General features: G+C 38.3%; 1 protein-coding gene across 1 annotated transcript in view; it reads left to right on the forward strand.

Moving 5' to 3' along the window:
* CUNH1orf87 (chromosome unknown C1orf87 homolog) overlaps positions 1-22,378 on the forward strand; it is a 63,790-nt gene that overhangs the window by 13,224 nt on the left and 28,188 nt on the right. The window contains exons 3-6 of the mRNA XM_041651160.1: positions 8,147-8,287; positions 8,896-9,159; positions 14,419-14,540; positions 17,746-17,911. Coding sequence (XP_041507094.1) covers positions 8,147-8,287; positions 8,896-9,159; positions 14,419-14,540; positions 17,746-17,911 — 693 coding nt within the window. The remainder of the gene's footprint in view (positions 1-8,146; positions 8,288-8,895; positions 9,160-14,418; positions 14,541-17,745; positions 17,912-22,378) is intronic.

Genomic DNA, 22,378 nt, shown 5'->3' on the forward strand with positions numbered 1-22,378 from the left:
ATTACAAGAATAGATTAGTAATTTTCAAAATCCCATGCAACCATGTTTAATTTAAAAAAAAAATTCCCCAAACTGTCTTGATGGAAATACATATCACTGGACTCTGTTAGTAGCCATCCAAACAATCCGTAAAAGCTGTCCTGAGAAGGATAAATCTAAATGATAAGTAATTTGAAATTAAAAGCCAAATATAGCACCAATTGAAAACTGGATCCAAATCAAGACGAAACTAATGATTCATTGATAACAAAATGCCATTTCCCAAAATTACTGAAATTTCAATTAAATGGATACATAGAGTGGGCGTCTTGCAATGCTGCCAAGCATTAAGTGACAGCCAGATATTTTAGTAGAATACTGATTAAAGTCTGCATAAAACTCAAACAGAAATATTTTTAGCTTATAATTTTAATAGGCCTTTAAAAACCACTAGGATGTTAGCTAGTTTTTCTCCATATGAGGAAATGAATGCCTATGGATTCCAATCCTCTGTGCATAAGATCCAGACAAAAGACTGTACATTTGGAGTGCTTGTCAGCCCACCACTGGATTTCAGAGTGCATTCCAATGGTTCCAGCTGAGCAACAAAGTCCATTTATGAAAGTAACTTGGCCAGTAAGGCAGTGGTATATCTGAGGCTGAAACTCAGATCTTGACTCCATTCAGTATATCCCATTGACTTTCCTGAGATGTGGCCTCGAAGTTATATGGTCTGCGTAGGGCAGGGAAGAATGAATTAGCAAAACTAAAACAATACTGTAAGAACATCTAAAAGTCTATGAGTTTTCCTCTAATTTTGATTCTAGTATTGATTGATTTATTTTGTCACTCCCCAAAATGACTTTGGTAATAAGACTATGGTTTATAAACAGGTACTTTCAGGAATATCTTTTATGTGTTTTTTGTGTTGCGTTACCTGCTGCAGGTTCCACCGTTGTTTCTATTACTATAATAGATGACAACCCGAGACCCCAAAGTTGAAGCGACTCAAAAGTATACCTTTGAAATGTGCCTGATTCATTTCTGCCTCCCTCCCCCCCCGCTCTTCCTATTCCTCCTTGTTCCTGCTCCTCCTTCCTTAGCTCATCCTCCCTTCTGCTCTATATCCTCTTGCTCCTTCTCTTCTCCCTCATCTCTCTTTCTAGACAAGTTCCAATGTATCCCAAGCTGTTTTCAAACTCTCTTGTAGCTGAGGACTAATTTCAACCCTTTATACTCCCATCTTTCCTTCTTAAGTGCTCATATTACAGGCATGTACCACCATGCCTGGTTTATGTGGTGCTGAGGATGGAACGCAGGCACTGTGCGTGCTAGATATAAACACTATACTATTGAGCTATACCCTCAGTCTTCGATTTTCTGTAAATTTTAATTGATTTTCCTAATCATGAAGTACTACATAATTGCTAGAAAGCAACATAATACAAATAATTAGAAAATAAAACCTAAAATAGAAAAGCAGTGGCTTTTATTTTCATTTTTCTTTAATGGTTCCACATTATTTAATCTTAGGAGTATACATTGAGACAGCCACCATAGTGTGGGCACATGGCTTTGCTTATGCCACATTAAAAAAATACATTTTGGGACTATATTTCAACTACAATAACATCATTCCGGAAGAAAAATATACCTTCAAATCAATGCTGCATAGGCAAAAGAAGGCTCATAACTAGTTTCCAAGATTTCCCTGCTTCTTGACCCGTTGATGCAAGGAGTGTTCTCAGCCCCAAGAACAAGCAGAGTAGCGAGAGTCCCAGGGATTTTATGTGACACTTCATAGACAGAACATATCTGATGTACCAAAGAACCAAACAGCCCTCTGGATGGCAAGGGCCAACCACAGCTGGCTCCAGGTCCCCCCACAACTCAGCATCACTGAGATTCCAGCAACATTCACACTTAGCAGCCCAGCACCGGCAGAGCTGGCACCCCGGGGAAATAACAGTAATGACAGTGACGCAAGTGGCAAGAAAAACAAAGTGGTTGATGACTTTCCACAGCTGCTGGCCACCATCAGGTTCCATTCTGAGCCTAACTTCCCACCTCAGAAACACACAAAGTGCAAGGATATTGTCGCACAAATACGTATGTCACAGGATCCAATATCCATGATGAGACCCGCAAGTGACAACGTTTTCCAAATACCTTTTCCCCATAATAAAATAATCTTAATTAAAACCTAATTTAAAGGAAGTGTCAGAGTTATAGTTGTAAGCTATCAAAAGTAAAAGACTTTCTTGAAGAATCATCCACGTCAGTCCTGATTTACTGATGGAAACTTCAGTTCAATGACTTTAGAGTCAGGGGAGCTGTCCCCACTTCTGTCACTCTAAGTGTCCCTGGGTGAGAGCTGGCAACCTTTCTGCAGGTAGTACGGGAGCCTCCTGTCAGAGGTCAGAAGGAGGCCAAAGTAGGGTGAGGAGGACTTTATGGGCCTGGATAGGAAATCAGTGTGGTATTGAACCCCAACAAAGAATGTGTGATCTAACTCTACAGTCTCCATCTCTTCCCTTCAACATCTTGAATAACAAACTTCCCTTGCTCTTTAAAGCACTTTTTTCAAGACTGAATTCACCTCAGACTGGTGATGGTGCCTCTCTTCCAAGTAGACTGTGCTTCCACAGAGTTTCCTCATGACTGAGTTCTTGGTCTGGAAAAGGGTTCTCCCCTTGCCCAGCAACATACAGAAGATAGAAGATGAAGGCTGGTTCTGGCGGCTTTCTTTTTCTTCTCCCTCTATATGTTAACACAGAGTAAGAATCATTTTATATGTATTCCTTGCTCTCCTGTTCAATTAATTTCACATCAAGGATTCTTCCATTTGCATGAAGAAAGTGTGTCTTATTCCATAACTGTAAGGGCTCTTTCCTCACATTTAAAGCTAGAAGCCATGTGTCAAATCTTTACATATATTAACTAATTTCTATCCCAAATCACCAGTGATGCCAGAAACACTTACTTCTTTAGTTCATGGAGAAGGGCACTGACAGATGAGGTCAGTTGCCTTGGCAGTATCATAAGGCTGAGAAGTGTCAACCAGATGATGCAAGCTCAGATTCTAGGCCCTGTTGTCCCCAGACTGAATCTACTCCTTTGCTTGAACACAAACAAAGCCCTCGTAGCAACAAGCTAATTCTAATTTTGATGTTCATCCCCTGCCTTCAGCTCCTCACTGACATGGAGTATGCATTTATCACTACCACCTGGAAGAAGTTTGCTGTATCAGCAGTTCAGCTCATGGACTTCCGTGATTCGGATTCTTTGCTGGTTCTCTGATACCAAAGGAAAATGACTTCCTCTCTCCACTTAGGATTCATAATGGGTTTGTCAGAGGCTCAGTGTGGGACACCAGTTACCAAATACAGCAAGGCCTCCTGGGAGGTGTGGGGACTAACTAATTGGTTCTGTCTGCCAGGCAGGCATGTGATGCTGGCTTGCCAGATGGCAACCACAGTTGCCTGGTACAGGAACCCTCATTACCACCTTGACTAAGTGGTAAATGGAATCCTGCTGTAGTTATAGAAGCACACCAATGAAAACAACTTCTAGATCGTTATCACTCACACACAGCTAAAAATAAGCCGGGGATGGATCCCACAATCTGGACAGACTAATTTGCTCCAAAAGAGAAGTTACTGATAAAAACCGATACTGCAGGAAGGAGGGCAAACAAACAGAAAACAGCAGATGATGATCAAAGGATAGCCTTAATAAGAGGGAAAGCTTAACATGTTATAAGAACATAACACTTTATATGCTTAGGAATAGTAAGACATCGAGAAATCAACAGGACAAACCTTAACCTCACACATGAATGAGGCTTAGAGATCTTAAAGGTCTTCTAAGTTGAGAATTGGATTATTATGGAACTAATCTGTTTCTTCCTACAGATAAACCTTTGAAAATGTTTCAAACACACACACACACACACACACACACACACACACACACACACGAGAGAGAGAGAGAGAGAGAGAGAGATTCTCAGAAACATCAGTTCTGATTTCTCTACTAAAAATTTGTTTAAAGAACGTTTGACTAACATCAAAGGCAGTAACATGATTTTAAAATATGAATTAGAGTGCTCATAGCATCTGGCAGTATGAAAATAAAAGTGTGAGCGCCTTCATTTTAATAGCTATCACAGCCAGTTTGTAACAGTGCTCTTCAAAGCCCCGTTGGAAACTTGGCATTTAGTTATACAGTAGAACTCTATAATTTTATCTTCATTGTAGAGGTGAATAGACAGATATAAGGGGATGTCCAACTTCCATGTGTATTTGTAGCTCAGTCCTTCATGGTCAAAGCAGATTCCTCTGACCTGATTTCAAATGGGCTCTGCTGCACTCCTTCAGTTGCACCGGCAAGAATCTAGACATACTTTTGTCTTCTCACTCCATAATCTGATGTCCAGTCCCTGAGATCCTTACATTATTCCTTTCCAGTGTCTCTTTCCTTCCTTTCTTCCGTTAAGAATATAGTTAGAGACCCATTCTGTCTTATACAGATTTTAAAGATCTTCACACCACTGGATGTTTTTGGTTGCAAACTCCTCCTTTGTACTGGCCAGTTATGACAAGAAATGTTGTCGTGTAAGACCTAATGTGTGGGTGGTTTATGACAATCACCATGTGCACTCACATCTCTAGGTGGGAACTAACACAAACTTAATTGATCCCAGTTGGAATTGGCTGGACTGTCTCCAAAGTAGAAACTTGTTTCAGGCCTTTTTTTCTCTTATATTTTGGCTTTATTGGGATTTCATTTATTGTGCTGTGTATTTTTTATTATAATATTATGATGTTTAATATATATAAAGAATATATATGTATTCTTAAAACTATACATATGTGTATATATATATATACACACATATACATTTATGCACAGATAACATCAACTAACTTTTAAAAAGAGGCCCTGTGTTTGAAAGAGCAAGGAGAGATACATGAGTGGGCTTGGAAGGAGAAAAGGGAAAGGACAAATGATATAGTTACATTATAATCTCAAAAAATAAAAGTATAATCTCAAAAAAATGTTTATATATATGAGAGGAATATTAATAAAATAGTGTGTGTGTGTGTGTGTGTGTGTGTGTGTGTGTGTATGTGTGTGTTTGTGCTTGCCACAACTTTTAGGAAGAACTTCAAAACCTATCAGCTTTAGCTTCTCCTCCGAACATTTAAAATTCATTGGTAATCTCTATCTCTCTGATACAAAACTCAAACTTCTTCACCCAATTCTCTCTATTTTCTTTTACTAAAATAAAATTTTACCTTATAAACAAAATTCTCTTGTCCTTTTGTAATTTTCTTTTGCTGTTCATTTTAAAAAATAATTTATATTTTGGGAACTTCATACATGATATACTTCATTCTGACCCAAACTCACTCTCCTTCCGTCTTTCTCCAAGTCTCCACCCTCTCAAGTTCATGATCTCATTCCTAATTACACACTCTCATTCACAATAGTCTCAAAAACATTAAGAATAGCCCTAACCAAGGAGAGTGCTACAAAATACCACCAAAGAGATTTAATGAACTTTAAATCTTTGAAGAATGAGATTGAATAAGACACTCAGAAATAGAAATGCCCACCATGAGATGCGTTGGTAGAATTGATGTTATAAGAGTGATCATTCTATCATAGAAATTTGTAATATCAATGCACTTTCAGTCAATATTCCCACAACATTCTTCACGGAAATAGAAAAATCATCCCAAAATGCATCTAGAGCTACAAAATACCCAGAAGAGTCAAAGCAATTTTAAGTAAAAAGAGCAATGCTGAAGGTACCAGAAGTCCAGATTTCAGGATATATTAAAAGCTGTAGGAATAAAAACAGCAGGTTAGTAACATAGAAAAAAGATAGGTGAACAAGTGAGCAAAACAAAAGACAAACGTAAGTGCACATAAATACAGCCATTTGATGTTTGACACAGATGTCAAAAATGCACACTGAGAAAAGATATCATCATCAATAAATAGAACTTTAAAAATTGAACATCCATAAGAATGGAATTAGACACATATAGAGCAATATTTAAGATTTGTTTGACTTCCAACATTTCTAATAACCCCAAGGAAACATAAGTGTGTGTGAAATTCTTAAGCTTAATTTTTAATAATTCTTACAGGCAAATGTAACAAAACTAGCATTGACTGAAGTTATTGCAGACTGTTTTGCCATCTAAAAGCAGGATTTCATGATTGCCCTTGGACAAAGCACAGAATTTAGCAAGTCCTAAAGGAAATTCATGACCTCCCTTTCGTCTCCCTCTGCAGCTTTATCTTTTGCTTGTTCCAAAAGTTAAATTAGACTGTGAAAAGATCTCTCCCTCTTGCTGGTACACTGTGTATTCCGTTAGCATTTTCTATATTCACCTCCATTTTTTCTGTCATCTTTCTGCTGCCCTTCCCATTCCTACCAAGTTGTTAGCCTATAAAATCTAATTTCTTTTTCAAGAGTAGACTTAGGTGCCATTGCCTGTTGACCTGGTCTCCTAAGTTCTTGTTAGGTGGATCTATGAGCTTTCCTAATAGGACTTTTTCTACCCTCTATTGTATTACTGGTGTGGTTCTTTACTGTGCATCTCTCTCTTTGAAAGTTATGAGAGAAACAACTTATTCTGCTCTGTTCATTTTAGGGCTTATCACAGTGCCTGACAGAGACTAAGGAAACTTTTAAATGTTTTAAGGTCTAAAAAGATATTTTATGTTGGTAACACAACTTATGATAAAAAGTGGTTTAGGTATAAAACTGTAAATTCTTCAAGAAATGATAAGTAATAAATTATTTTCCCTGAATTTTCCAAATACAGATGGACTAGACACTATGAAAATAATTCTTAATAGACAATTGTTCTTATTTTATATAGTTTTTATTGTGTTGGAGTTAAAACCTTTCTTTTTGTTTAGACAAAAGGGAGAAATGTTATGGGATAATCTTTTCATACACTGTGAAGATGTATTTTTGCCAAGGCACCTTCTGATTGGTTTAATAAAGAACTGAATGGTCAGTAGTTAGGCAGTAGAGGCTAAGCAAGATTTTCTGGGAGAGAGAGGAAGAGGAGAAGGAATCTAGGTGCACAGATTAGACCAGCAAGATGTGGAACAAGTCAGACATATTGTACAGAGAAGAGGTAACCAAGCCACATGACAAAATGTATATTAATAAAATCAAAATTTTTAAATATATAAGACCTAGTTGGGGAAAATCCTAAGCTAAAGGCCAAGCTCTCACAATTAGTCTTAAATCTCCATGTAGTTATTGGGGAGCTGGTGGTCCCACAAAGAAAGTTTGACTACATTTAGGAAAGGTTGCTACACTGACCGATTTAGGCCATGTTGGTAAATACCAACTTCACTCAAGGGGATGAAGGAGACTAAAGGGAAAACAAAGGCCAAAGTTTGTGAAGTTTCTCAGGATCATTAGGGAGGACAGCACAAACAACTTATTGGTTAGCTTGAAGAATTTTCCCCAAATTTGGATGAAGGGATTGTTCCTGTGTATCTGAATTCTGGTACTAGCTTGTCAATAATTAAAAGTATGAAAGTGACATAAAGGCAGCAGCTAAATAGTTTATGGAACATATATTATATTATAAAGAATCAATAATTCATCATATTCTATGGCACAAGGAGATGATGTTTTAACCTTGACCCTAAATCCATTGTTATTTTGTTATAAACTTTAATAATACCTTTAGAGAGTAACGTTTTTAGTTTCTTTCATTCTGGGCAATGTTCATAATTACCTTTGCCACCCTTTATAAACATTCTAATTAAAACATCCTACAGAGACTTATATTTCTGAGAAAAAGCATACATTTGCCTATAAACACCTCATACTCTACCTAATTTCTGTGTGTGTCTGTCAAAGACACCTTTCTTTCTCAGATAAGACAGTAGTATATTGTTAACATTTTTGTTCAACATGTATTCATTGTCTACTGATGACATTGGTGTAGCACGTGCCTTCTTCACTGGAAATTTAGGACCTCAATATTTGCGTGGACTGAAGTCCCTTTAGAACCTCAATTTGCTGAAAGGAGCTGCTTGGCTCACTCCTGTTCCCCCTCTTGGTTTTTTTTTCCTCTCTGCTTTCCTGCTCTTTGCTCATATTTGTCTTTGTTTCTTTAAGACTTCCCATGAGGCAAACGTCTACTGCAGCTCTGTACCAACTGGAGACCAGTCTCTATCCTATATGCACTATCTCCCCACAAGAAAATCTAGAGACTGCTCTTTGGAACATATAACCAAGGAGAGAATTGGCCAGCCTGAGGTGTGTATACTAAATTATTGGCTTGTTTTATACAGCTGTGTGGATGATGAGCATTACTCATTGGTTGTGTATTTTCGTTAGAAATATTAATTAGAAAGTCTGAGTATGGACTGGCAGATGTCATAATCCCCATGCTCAGCAGATTTATAGGAAGGAATCTTCCTTGGGGACTTGACAGGCAAACCCATAGACCTCAACTTCCTTTGCTCCAAATTTCCCACAAGGGCCCCTGCAGTCCTGTTAACTCAATCTGGATTCAGCTTTCATCTTTTGTTTTACTCTTAGCACTAAGCTTGTCAATCTGACAAGTAATTAAAATGTATTATTTGAAATTTTTATTCAAGATGAAATGTTTTTGTGTTCATTGTGCAAGACAGTGATAGGTGTTCAAGAGGCCGTGCATTTATTCTCAGAAGGGTTGTTTTCTTCATTCCTAAGGAAGAGATCTGGGGCCCCATAAACTAATGAAAGTACCATTTTGTCTCGTCCTAGACCAGCCCTGCAAGGACAATCTGTGACACCTACCCCAGTGATTTCTGCTTCCTCCTTAGGCTTTTACTGGTCTTGTCTCCGAGCTCTGCTCACATTTCTGCCCTTTTTTGTGTTAGGAAATTGTTCAAAGGCCAAGTATTATGACAAGAGAAGATGCTTTTCTCCTCACGTTGGTCAGAAAAGAACTCAAGTCATACCCATTGAGCTCCAGTCTGTGGGACAAACTTCTGAAAGAGTTGAAGACTCTGGATCCCATCTCTTCAGGGTTTCTCCTCCAGTCGCAGCTGAGTCGCCTCTTCCTAAGGCTTGAAGTCCCTCTACAGTTACCAACAGTCAAGCTACTCTGCCAAAGATTTTCTAGAAGGGATTCTCCTGAAATGGTATGGCTATCATGTGATCTGAGTAGTGTGTGTGTGTGTGTGTATGTGTGTGTGTGTTTATGTCTCTGCCTTTAACCCAACAGGGTAATAAAATAAGAAGCCAGTTTCATCTTTGAACATAGTCTTTTATATGGACTTTTAAACTTATTCATATTCATGAATGGGAGTCTTCATCAGAAAACACCAGAATAGGAAATAAAATTAGAGATCTCAGTTATGTTCAATTTCTCTTTAAAGAGTTCTTGTTTCAACTTTCACTATCTGTTCTAAACATATGAAGCCTGTACTGATTCAAGATGATGGGTCCAATGGTGAGGTGACTTGGTCTGCAAGCCTCGAGGTAAAAGCAGAGGGCTTGACTAAGACTTCTCTTGTATCATTAACAGTCTCTTAGAGGTCAGAAGTGAAATATAATTTGAAATATAATTTATCACTACCATTTTGGAAACTGGAGTCCAAGGAATAAATGGCAGAAATGGAGTTGAGACATGAGTTCATTATAGTGGCTTTGGATATGGCCTATATTTGGGCATTGAGCATAAACTCACTTGTGTATGATTGTAATATGGTTGGAATATAGATAAATCACAGAGTTACAGTAAAATATCTTGAAATGGAAATGATAGTAATGAGAAAACCTTGAGTAAGTATCATTGACCACAGGGTCTTAGACAGACTACACCTCAAAAAGGAAGCTCAGGGTGCTGACCTGTTGAAGGAGCTGTGGGCTGCATTCCGCCACCCAGCTCCCACCACTGGCTAGCTTTACCCGAAATAACAACACACAAATTATATTCTTTTAAACACTGCTTGACCCATTATATCTAGCCTCTCCTCGGCTAACTCTCGCACCTGGACTAGCCCATTTCTAATAGTGTGTGTAGCACCCAAAGGTGCGCTTACCGGGAAGATTCTAGCCTAAGTCCATCCTGGGTCAGAGCTTTATTGTGTCTGCTCCAGAGAGCAGAGCTATTGAGTCTGAGCTCACTTCCTCTTCCTCCCAGCATTTTGTTCTGTTTACTCCACCCACCTATGTTCTAACCTATGAGGGCCAAGCAGTTTATTTTTTAACCAATGCCCTTCCTCCATCACTGACCCAAATGCCAGCAGCTGCAACTCTGTGACACATGACTGTTCTACTAAATGTCCTTGGTACCTCAGTGATTTTGTCTAAAAAAAAATCAGGTCTCACTGGTATCATATCATGATTTAATGATATGACAAATGAAAAGCACTGATGTTTTACCTAGTGCTTAGATGCTGAAATAAATTTCTTTCCTCTCAGCTGTTGTAATTGAATTTTTTCTATCCTTATGAGAATTATTTAGCTGTATGCTGATAATACATGACACAAACCACATGGAACTTGAGTTTAATACAACTTTATGGCTTAAGACCTACCTCATATGAGACTTTCCCCAACTCTCTCCATAACTGTTCCTCTTTTCTCTGGAGGGTCTAATATTCACAGTTTCTGGGTGGTCTCTGTCTTAGGAGTGGAAAACAGTGACCATCCTTCAATCCCTTACTATATTGGAAAGTAATCTTGACTTTTTATCACCTAGCTCAATAAATTATTGTCCCTAGAATATACGAATGCATGTAAACTTATAAGCACATATTATATACAATAACCATTCCTGCAATGTGAGAGGGGAAAAGAGGCTAAACACTGTTATTCAGCAATAACAACCCCAAGTCCTCAGTGGTTTAAAACAACAAAGGTCATTGGTTGATTTTTTAAACATTGTCTGATGCAACCCAGGCTGGCATCTGAAGGCACCCATGTAGCTGAAAACGCCCTTGAGTTTACGATCCTTCTATCCCCACCTTATAAGAGCTATGATTATAGGCATTTGCCACCATGCCTGGTTTTATTTGATGCAGGAGCTATGTTTCATTAGGCACTGTATCAATGGGAGTACATTGCCAAGTCCTGATAGTTGTTAGTTTTTAAATGTACATTACAATAGTAGGCACTAATACTGTTTGAGCTGCTGGACCCATCCTGATGAAACAGTTACTTAGGAATTCTTTCACTTGTGATCCCGAAGGGCAAAAGTGAGACTTCCAAGGATCTCATGCTAGAAGCTTAATTATTAGACCAAAAATGGTTTTCTTTATTTCTTTTCATAGTGCCTTAGCCAGAACTAGCTGCAAAGCTCGCCCCTGGTTCTGAAAACTTCATCACCCCTGACAATTTCTTGCCAAAGAAATGTTTTTGTTACCTCAGATATACAGAGAAATAAAATAGGTATACAAATCAAACATTTACTGGTTATGGATCACAAAGAGCTTTCAAAAATAATTTTTTGGCATACAGAAAAATCAATATTTATAAAAGATGAAAGCAAGCTTCTATACTAATGAGATAAATGTGTTATTTACTTATTTCTTTTTAGATTTATTTATTTATTTTATGTGTGTACATATTTTGCCTGAATGCATTAATGTATGGTATGCCTGGTGGCCATAGAAGTCAGAAGAAAGCATCCGATGCCATAAAATTGGAGTTCCAGATGGCTGTGAACCAGCATGTGGTTACTGGGAACCAAATTCAAGTCTTCTGTAAGAGTAACGAGTCCTATTAGTTACTGAGTCATCTCTTCAACCCCTTATTTATTTTTTTAAATTAAAATATAGTTACATCACTTCTTTCTATTATTACTCCCCTCCATTCTCCACTCAAACTGATTGCCTCTTTTTCTTTTATTATGATTATTATTGCACATATAAATATGCATAAATACAACTTCTGAACCAGGTTTTGTTGCTTGTGTCTATATGGTTAATTTCAGAGTTGACCACTTTGCATTGGATAACCAATTAGACATCTCATTGCTAGGAGAGGGTAATTCTTCCTCTCTTAACAGTCACTAACAGCCTGTAGCTCTTTGTCTAGCAGTGGGATCCTGTGAGATTCCCCTATTCTGTGTTAACATGTCTATTGGTATTGTCATTGACCAGGTATTATTTAAACAGCCATATTATTTAATACTCATGAATGAAATTTTCCTGTCATTTCTAGGAGACAACAATCTCACAGCAGACTTCATAATTCTCTCACTCTTAAAATCTTTCTGCCCTCTCTTCAGTGATGTTTTCTGAGCCTTATATGAGTTGTGTTGTAGATATATCCATGGGGACTGGCATCTCCATTATCAGCTAATCTCTGCATTATGGTATAGCAGTTTCTTCTGATGCTCTCCATTTATTGCCAAGAGAATTTTCTTTGATATGGAAGGAAAGCTAAATTTATCTGTGGTTATAGGGTATGGTTTATAATACATTTAGGAATTATTCTGGCCTATTAACTGATAGCCCTACAGCTCTAAGATCCATAACCTCACTAGTCTTGAGTACCTAGATTTCTTGTACTAGGCATGATTTCCTTTCTGTTCAGTAGACCTTAAATCCAATTAAAGAGCTGTTAGTTACCATCAAGATATGGATGTTGCCATTGCACCATGTTGAATAACTTGCCATTCTGGTCACTGCAGGTATGATACATATACATTTTAGCTGCATAGGAATATTGATTGCTTCCTTCCCTTGATGACTTGCTTGGACCTTTCTTATACTGTAAAAGCTAGACTGCAGGAAGGAAGATTTTCACTCAGATCCACTATGTATTTCCCAAGTCCTATGTTTGCAGCGTGCAGTCTTCGGGAATAGGGACTTATTTTCAACCTGTGAGAAGCACCTAAAGGCAAGAGCAATAGACTATATTGTTCAGGGAGTCACATGGACTATCTAGACCAACAAACCCAAACTGAAGTTTTGCATGCCTGATTCTGTGATTTTTGCTTTTGACCGTCTTGGGCTCTTGTGAAAACACTGTCAGACCAAGTGGCAAAACTTCACTTAAGGTGTATAACACATGTATATTTTCATGTATTAGTTATAATTTTAGATAAATATATAACAATACCATTCCTTAGGCTTTGTCGAGCTTCCTTATTTGTAAATGCTATTTATTTGTTTATAAGTTACTTATATAGAATTTCTATATTATTTATAAAGAACTAATTCTAGAGCTGGGGAGATGGCTCAGGAGGCAAAGCACTTGCCACATAAGAAAGGAATACCTGAAGAATGAGTGTTCAGAAATCTAGCACCCACATTCATGCTCTAGAGGAGTGACATCCCGCCTCTCATCCTAGCCCAGGGGAGAGGAGGACAGGATTCCTGGAGCAAACCAGTTAGCTAGACTAACCAAATCAGCAAGCTCTGGGTTCAAGTGAGAGAATCTGCCTCAATACATAAGGCAAAGAATGATGAAGGGAGACACCCATCATTACCCTCAGCCTTCCACAAGTAGACACATGTGCCCACATATATAAACATGTATATATATGTGGACACCACAACATTCGTATACACAACCAAAGAATTGAGTCTCAAAGGAATATTTATTACTGCAGAATGTAAAGCATCTTCAACATTTTTAGATGTTATTTGATTGCAATTGAACAACATTTTGATATTTATAGTCACCAGTGCTAAGAATACCTCATCACACAAAAAAAAATATGTGCTTCAAAATTGCAGAAGCCTGTTTAAGGCTACTTCTGAAGTTGAAAATCCTATCCTAATCCCAAGCCAAACTTTATCGAATCCATTTTCATGAAACTCAAGTTAGGAACTCAAACATCAGCTTTGAAAACTAAGCATTCTGACAAAATATAATACAAAAATATGCTAATTTGATATATTCTGAGGAATGATTGTATAAAAATATTAAAAGTCTCTGTTTTCTATAATTAAGTCCACTATTTCTGTATGAGCAGAAAACTCTCCACACAGTCGGAACCCCGCAGTTCCAAGCGCACAGCAGTCTAGCATACAAGGCCAAGGTTGCATGATATGATGTAAGCGCAGTGTATGTGCAGATGTTGTGTGCTCTGACCAAGGCCAGAGTGAAGTAAACATGCATAAGAGTGGCCAAAAACGCCTTGCAAGTTAGGATTTGAGTGAATATATGGTTATTGCACACTCAAAAACTTATAGTGTGTTATAAGGTTGCTGCCCAGGATTTTAGAAGTTGGGTTATACCCAACAACCAGGTAACAATGAGGAGGTACTGTTTTGTTGTCCAGATAAGACCATCTAACCCAAGCCACTAATAATTATGGGCCTGAATTGTTTACATAGGATTTTTTAAAAAATATCAATGGTAAACATTTTCCAAGTACCTTGGCTCCGTTTCCCTTAAATGCAAATTAAGTAAATATGTTCTATCTAATATTTGATTTTCAGGTGAATTATGGAGAGCTACTTCAGTTTTTAAAGGGGGCAAGTTCAGATCATTTGCAGAAAAATGGAACTGCTTTATACCGTAACCCAAGGAAAACTCCAAATCAAAGCCAGCACAGACAAAGGTATTCTCTTCCTTTGTGTAGGCATATTGTTCCTCCATATCTCAGACCATACTGCTATAGTAGATTGAAGTGCTGTTGCTAGTTAGTTTTGAAAGTTCCAAGTTTAAGATGAAAGATGCTTAGGTTTTCGTTTTCAGATGTCACTTCCTTTCTTGTCCTTATACAGTAGGAAAAAGTTGAAAGAAACCCTGTAACCTCTCCTAGAACAGCATTAGTCCCTTTCCTGAGGGCTCCAACCTCATGGCCAATGGCTTAGAGTTTGAATTTGTGAACCTAACATTTAGTCCATTGCCCCAGACTTCTAGATGGAGCTTTAAGGATAGGAGAGGCATATTTATTTTATTAACCCAGTTTACAAATGCTTGACTTGTGTGTTCAGTCTCTCTCTCTCTCTCTCTCTCTCTCTCTCTCTCTCTCTCCTTCCTCTCCTCCTTTCTCCATCCCTCCCCATATCTCCTCACTCTCATTTCTCTCCCTCTCAGCATAGAAAGTAATTTAACTTAACTTTATTTACTTCTTAATATAAAAATATCTGCCTTTTTGTTTATGTTTTAAAAAGAAAAAAATCTCATTACAAAATGAGAAAGACTCATGTAGGGTGTAGAACTCACCTATAAAGTATAAGGCTAGAAGTAGGTTTTATTAGCGAAGTCCTAGATTATCGGTATTGGCAAAAGTTTTGAAATATAAAAATCAGTTATGTTTCTGTTTAGTTACTAGCAAAAGAAATGACAGAACTTTTTTTAATCAAAGTGTATGTGAGAGATATATTAGACATGAAGCAGAATGAAGTGTGAAATGTTTGTGTTTTCCAAGAATGGGGAGGGCGTTCAGTTGTTAGGAACATTGGCTTCATTGCCAAAAACCTGGGCTTAACTTCTTTACTACAGAATAACTATGTGACTGTAGAATTCGCCACCTCTGCTGGGCTTTCAGTGTCCAGTGGGAAACAGAGACGCAAATAAACTTCCTTTCATTGATTTTTAACTGGTAATAAAGCCAAGATCAGTAAATATCATAAGTTTTCCCTTTTCTGAATATCATTTACCTTAAATTTAAAAGTGTTTGTATGTGTGCTTGTGTGTGTGTGCATGAGTGTCTTCATGAGTGTGAGCGTGTACAAATTTATTCTTGTGTAAATATAGGCCATAAAACTAAAAAGACACCATGAAAGATGAGAGAGAGAGCTAAAGGGGTGGGAAAAAAAGAACAATGGAATTCATGTGCCTGAAGGCAGATTTCAGGCGGGGACACTCTTGGTGATTCAAGGGAACCAGTCAGAGGTATGCAGAGAATCATGGGACATTAGTAACAGGATAGCTGAGAACAAAGTATAATGAGAAATGTTGCAAAACTGTCATAATAAAAAGTTTTGTATTCCATTCTACCACAGAAAGTTAATTTAAAAAAAAAAGTAACAGAGGCAGGAGGATAACTCTGAATTCCACATCAGACTTTTCTACACAGTAAGTTGAAAACAGGCAGAGGTATGAAGTGAAATTCTGTTATAAAACAACTAAAAGTAAAATAAAATAACATAAAATAAATGGATAAGCACTTTAGAACAGTGCCTGATACATGGTGGTTTTTATTATTTCTCCTTTCAGATAGAAATAAGGCTACTTAATAATTAGAAGCTGTAGCTCTGGGGATGAATATCCCTGGACAAGGCCGTGGAGTTGCTTCTGTTCTCGAAATTTTGGCAAGTCCCACTGCAGTTGTCACATGTACCAGGCAAATTGCGGTTTACCCTTTGGGTTCTTAGTCTCATTAATAAAATAATTTAGGAAGGAACTCAGAAGAAAGCTCAAAGACAATTTTATTAGAAATAAAACCCCAAGGCAGACAAGATGTAAACCTTGGCAGCTGCCCCACCAGACACCAGAGATAAAGAAGAGGAGGAGAGGAGTCGTGACACGGTGACACCTGAACTGAGCCAGCAAAGAGGTCAGACATGTGACAGGCAGGCAGCCACATAGCTGGGGAGAGCTTTGGAGAAAATGGAACCCCACAGGGTTATGAAATTCATTCTTAGGAAAGAAATAGAAACAAGATAGTCAAGTTATGCCTTGTGGAAAGACTTGCGGAAGTGAATATGGCTTTGTCTCAGTAATGGACTGCACAGAGAGTGAAAAGGCACATCGTCTCATTAAGGGGAGAATTTTTTTTCCATCTCTTTAGCGTGGCTTATTGTGACCTTGACATTTTTAAGGTGGTCCCTTGGCTAGGTGATTAACTCTGAAGGGAGAAGACATGGTGTGTCTCTATCCAGAGGTAGATCCCACTCTTTGCTGCAATGATACCTCCTATAGTTCACTCCTTAAGTGTGATTCATAAATTTTACAAATTTCTTTGCCAAGTACACTCTGCTGGATATAGTTCAATCCCCAAATTGAACAGGCCTATTCTCTTCCTTACCGGATCATAATCTACAAAAAATTATATTAGTGCATGGATACTCCAGCTAAGGGTGGCTTAGGAAACAGCTATGCTATTAGGAGCCATGAGCCATAGGAAATATAAGTAAGGAGCAACCAGCCTTCATGTACCATAGACAATGAAATTATGGTCCTGGGAGGTTACTGACCATCCATTTAGTGCCCAGCTACTGGTACCATTCATCTGTTATTTAAAGAAGCAATAGCCAGACATGACTATCTTAATAATTATAGATTTGCATGTAAGACTATAAGTAAATGTTAGTCCCAAACACTAGGTCTTCCCAACACAAAGAGGAAGGTTAGAATCCTTGCAATACATCTTCCCAATAGAGGGTTTCCTGTGTAAATCACCCATTACAATAAGGCAGCATCTGTTTGGCTTTGCTTGTGGCAATCAGTAGTTTGGACAGCTATTAGTAATTAACTGAATTTAAAAGCAGAATGACTAAGTAGGTTAAGAATATCATTTACTATTTGGTGCCATTTTCCTCTCAAATGAGAAAAGAGAGCTAGGAAAAATTAGGTGCCTACGTCTATGTAGTAGCCCGGTTGGTTTGTTCCCCCATGAGAAGAAATTGTAGAGCTCATTTCTGTGAAAAAGAAACGTATCAATCTATGAAAACTGCACATGCAGCCCATGTCCACGTTACTAACATTTATGTGGATCCCAGGGAAAAATTGAACCAAGAAACACAACATGAAAACACAGAGACATTTAGCAAGCCAACTTTTTTTTACAGTCTTTGATTTGCCTCTCTAAGCAGCACACCCCCGCAAGGTTCTGGCTTACTGGCTGAAGTGAATAAGAGCTTGCTGGAGATTTTGAAGATGGCCCTAAGAATGTGCCAAGGCAGAGTCAACATAGACAACCTCAATCTAAGCCTTCGCAAAGAAGATCGGTCATTCTCTGGCTGCCTTCCCCTGTCCAAGGTAACCAAAATTAGCTTTTAGATTTGTCAAGCGTCAACAGAAGTACTACATAACATTGAGTTTATATTAACAATAAGGTACAGCTATGATTTGTATTTTCCCTGTGAATTACATCACACCACTGTTTTGTTGTGTGTGTGTGCTTGAGAAGAGAAAAACAAAATAGAGAAGAGATTTTTTTGAAGTGTGCAGAATTGGTCCAGCAATTACTTAAATTGTGTATATTTAATGTTAATAATAGAAAATATGATAATATCCAAATAATACTTCACAATGGAAACAAGTACTTTTCAAGGCCAAACTCATTTCTCACATCCTCTCGCAGCTTCTACAGGGGCCAGCATGTGGCATCTCATGCCTTGGGAGCACCATATTTTAGGGTTGATGTAATTTATGGTGCACAGAGCTCAGCATGCTGATCTGAGACAGTAATTACCAGTGCAGATGTGTTTCATGGAAGAGGACCCAGAACTGTATTAATTCATGAATCTTCCGTAGCCAAATAAACTGATCTCTCAAAGCTGCATTGGATAGAGGTGGGATGATGATTGCTGCTATTACTATAACCGCACTGATAATGCCTCGGCTTCACACTGTTTAATACTTACTAGGTGCTAATCACTGCGCTAAGTGCTTAACTGACATGATCTCATTGTAACATCAACCAAGTTAACTCCTTACACAATATCATGAAATATATTGAATATCATGAAATGTGTTGTTACTGGTGTTATCACTTCATAAGTGAAATTAATTCTGAATTTTGAAAAAGACAGTTGAACTAATTCCTGGGTCACAAGTAACAAGGGGCAAAGTCAAGATCTGAAGCTTAGAAAAGGTTGGAAACCGGTGAGCAAAGAGAATTTAATAAATAGTTGATATCCAGAAGATTTTACTGACAACAGTATTCAAAAGATAGAAATTGGAGCATTAGGAAAGGTTGAAAATTAGAGGGAGAAAGTTTCTATCAAACACATTGTCACATATCCTTCATTCTGGGCATGCAGGGGTTAAAATTGAGGGAGTCAAAGTGGTTTTTAATATTTACTAAGAAAGCAAAGGTACAACACAGTACAGGTGGGTTCTCATTCCCAAACAAAAGCTATCATTCTCTGAGACTGCATTTATGCAGTTGCCATGCAAAGCAAGGTTTATGCTAATGTCGCTATGTGCATGTACTTGTGTATATGCGTACTGTACACACAAACATGTTTCAGTAGAAAGAGAATAATGCAGGGCAGTCTGAACCTCATGAGTTACCTATTTTGTATTCATGAGTGGACTAAGAATAAACTAAGAAGCAACAGTTCTTTATTAGATTGGAAACCACGTAATGCCACCGGTGAAGCCTTGTGTTCTCAGACCTTATGCATAGAATATAACACAAATAACTTGAAAATTAAAACACATTCACTTAATCTATTTTGGTCTCAGATTTTCATCTGGAAAACATAGGTTCCAAATAACATCTCCTTTGACTATTGTGGAGATTAAATGAGACTAAATATGTGAAAGTATTTGTGTACAACTTCATACACAAGGCCCTAAATAAATTCTATAACACACACACACACACACACACACACACACACACACACACACACACATCAGTTTTCTGAGGTTTTTGTCCTGTGGTCAGATGATACAACATTAAACTTTGGCTATCAACAGTCTTTAAATGTTCTCATCTATAGCTGGCCCTGAAAGCTTAACTTTGTGGTTCAAATCCAAGGAAATGGGGTGTATTTTCCTTAAAGCTGGTCTGTCTTTCATGAGCCATCTGGCATCTCTTAAGACATCTGGAACTCACTCAAAGACTAATACAGTTCTGGGAGGCATGTTAAATAGAATTCGGTTTTCTCAGAATGTGAAGCAAATTAGGGCCCAAGGGATATTTGATACAGGAAGCAACTAGGTGCAGCCACACCACAGCTTCCTTTCTCCCGGACCTAGGTTGAAAGCAGAATGGAAAGACCATGCTTGTACTAGAAGCATTGAAGTTTTGGAACTGTAAGTCTTAACTTTCTTAAAGTGCAGAAGAGAGAACTTTCTTAAGTAGTCCATGACAGCTATACACTACCCCTTACCAGAAGAACAAACAAAAGTAAGGATAAAGAGGGAATAAAGTACCCAAAGTCATCTCAGTTCAAAGTATTTGCAGACCGCTTGTAGCTCCCAAGAAATCGAAACATTGTCGAAAATAATCTACAGATCTTGTGACCCACATCAATTGAATTTTGACCAGTGACAAAAAAAAAAAAAAAAAACCCTCTAAACAAATTTGGTGTCAGTCATCTTTATCTCCTTCACCTTGCCCTCTGGCACATCTTCGGTATAATGCTGATTTGACAAGATTGCAAAGGCAACGTGAATCCACTTGTATTCCTTATTAACTGTTCCACTGACTTAGCTACTCTTCTTGTTGCTGTAAAAAATACCTAGCAGAATCAAGGAAAGCTCACAGTTAGAGGGTACAGACCATCGTGGCAGGTAAGTTAAAGCAATAAGAACTTGAGGTACCTGGTTACATTGCATCCAAGGTCACGAAATAAAGAATCATGATGAATAGTTTTTTTGCAGCTCACTTTCCTCTTTTTAGACAGTCACGGATCCCACTCAGGGAATTGTGCTAACCACAACGAGGAGGTCATCCCACCTAGTTTAACAGTTATCCCCTGAGCCCCATCCTTCAGGTTACTTTAGATCTCATCTTGTTGACAATTGAGATTAGCTATCACACCTGTCTGTTGGGGACTCCCAACTCCCAGACTCTGAACTTCCTGTGATACCCCCCCACCCCCCCACCCCCCCACCCCCACCCCCACCCCCACCCCCACCCCCCACCCCCCCCACCCCCCCCCCCCCGCCTGCTGGAGTAAACAACTTGTTTTCCTATGCTTGCAGCTGCTCTGAGCAAGCAACTTGTTTTGCAGCTACTCTGAGCATGAGACCCTCAGGAGTTCCTGATGGCTGGGGAGTGGTTTCTGGTGGGCTTGCAGCTGAAAGTTAGGGCATGGCCATTAGTCAAGGAGACCCTATATAAGCTGCCCTGGAACATAATAAAGAGGAGCATTCTTGGGGCATTCTTAGCGTTACCAGTGTCTCTCTATGTATGTATGTATGTGTGTGTGTGTTTCAATCTCCAGCCCCTTGCCTGACTTGTGAACCTTACCGTAGCACATAGCACATAGAGTGGGCATTGCGCTATACCTGTCCATTTCCTGAGCAAGGAATACATTCGCCAGGACTGTCCAGACTTGAGCATGTAGTCTCATTTTAACACGTTTGGAGAACTTCTAAAAGTCTCCTTTGAATGTGCGCTAACATGTCAGATTCCCTCGCCACCTTCTACAGTTTCTTAGTCATCCTTTTCATATTTCATTGTTTCTATATGTCTGTCCTAAAACAGTCCAAATATTTCAACTACTTCTGGCTTGTTCTCTGCCTTCAATGCAATAATCATATTTCTGATCAATATTATTTAATTGACTTTCACTTTTGGATACATTAATTACTGTGTGTGCTAGGCACTAGTAACAATAATTTGAAATTTTTTGTTCACCAGAAAGTTAAGAAAAAGCAAATACCATCAAAATTTTGTGACAAAGTTAGGGTTAGCTATTAACTTGAACGCAGAACTAGACATTTGTGTGGCTTATCTGAAAGTGGTTCAGAGAGCTTCTTGTCAACATATAAGTTTGACCAAGAACAAAGAAAGAGAAGATAAAATGATGATCTGGATCAAGTGAACAGTGTGAATTATCTCCTGAATGCGGACTGGGGAAGACCATGGCCAGTTAAAGGAATAGCTTCCAGTCAACTATGGAATAAAAAGTATGAGCCTATGTATGAAGGGTCTTTCCAAGGAGTTTATATTTTATCCTATAAAACCCTTGTAACCACCAAAGCATGTTAAATGTTCAAATGACATGATTACATTTGAACTTTTAGAGGAACATTTTAATATAATTTAGAGAATTTTTCAAACAAGCAAAACTGGAAGGAAAGAGAGCCTTGTGGGAAGCTGTTCCAGTAAAGCAGAAAGCAACCATGATGTTTCAAGTAAGGCACTAACAGAGAGGATGGAGACAGTACAAACGATAAAGCAGGTTTGGGTGTGTCATTGAATGTGGCCCAAAACTAACTCCAAATTCATCAACGTGTTCAATGATAAAGCTATTCACTAAAATAAGAAACTAACAGGAGTAATGTGAGGGAGTAGAGTATGGGCTGATGGACCAAATTTTGAACTTGTTGGTCTACGTAGTAAGACTGAAATTATATAATGATTTGAGACCCTTCAAAATGGATGGGACATCCTAGGAGCATTGTAGACTACTCCAGAACATATGGGAGAGTGAGGATGTAAGCATACTGAAGAAGGTACTCCTTATGGAGTCGGTAGGCAAGAAAAGTCAGTGAAAAAGATTAGCATCAAAGGAGATATGGGAGCTTAAAGACAGCAGT

Source organism: Microtus oregoni, unplaced genomic scaffold, assembly GCF_018167655.1.
Source record: "Microtus oregoni isolate MIOR12 unplaced genomic scaffold, Mior012 000005F_ref0000423, whole genome shotgun sequence".
Classification (NCBI taxonomy): Eukaryota; Metazoa; Chordata; class Mammalia; order Rodentia; family Cricetidae; genus Microtus; species Microtus oregoni.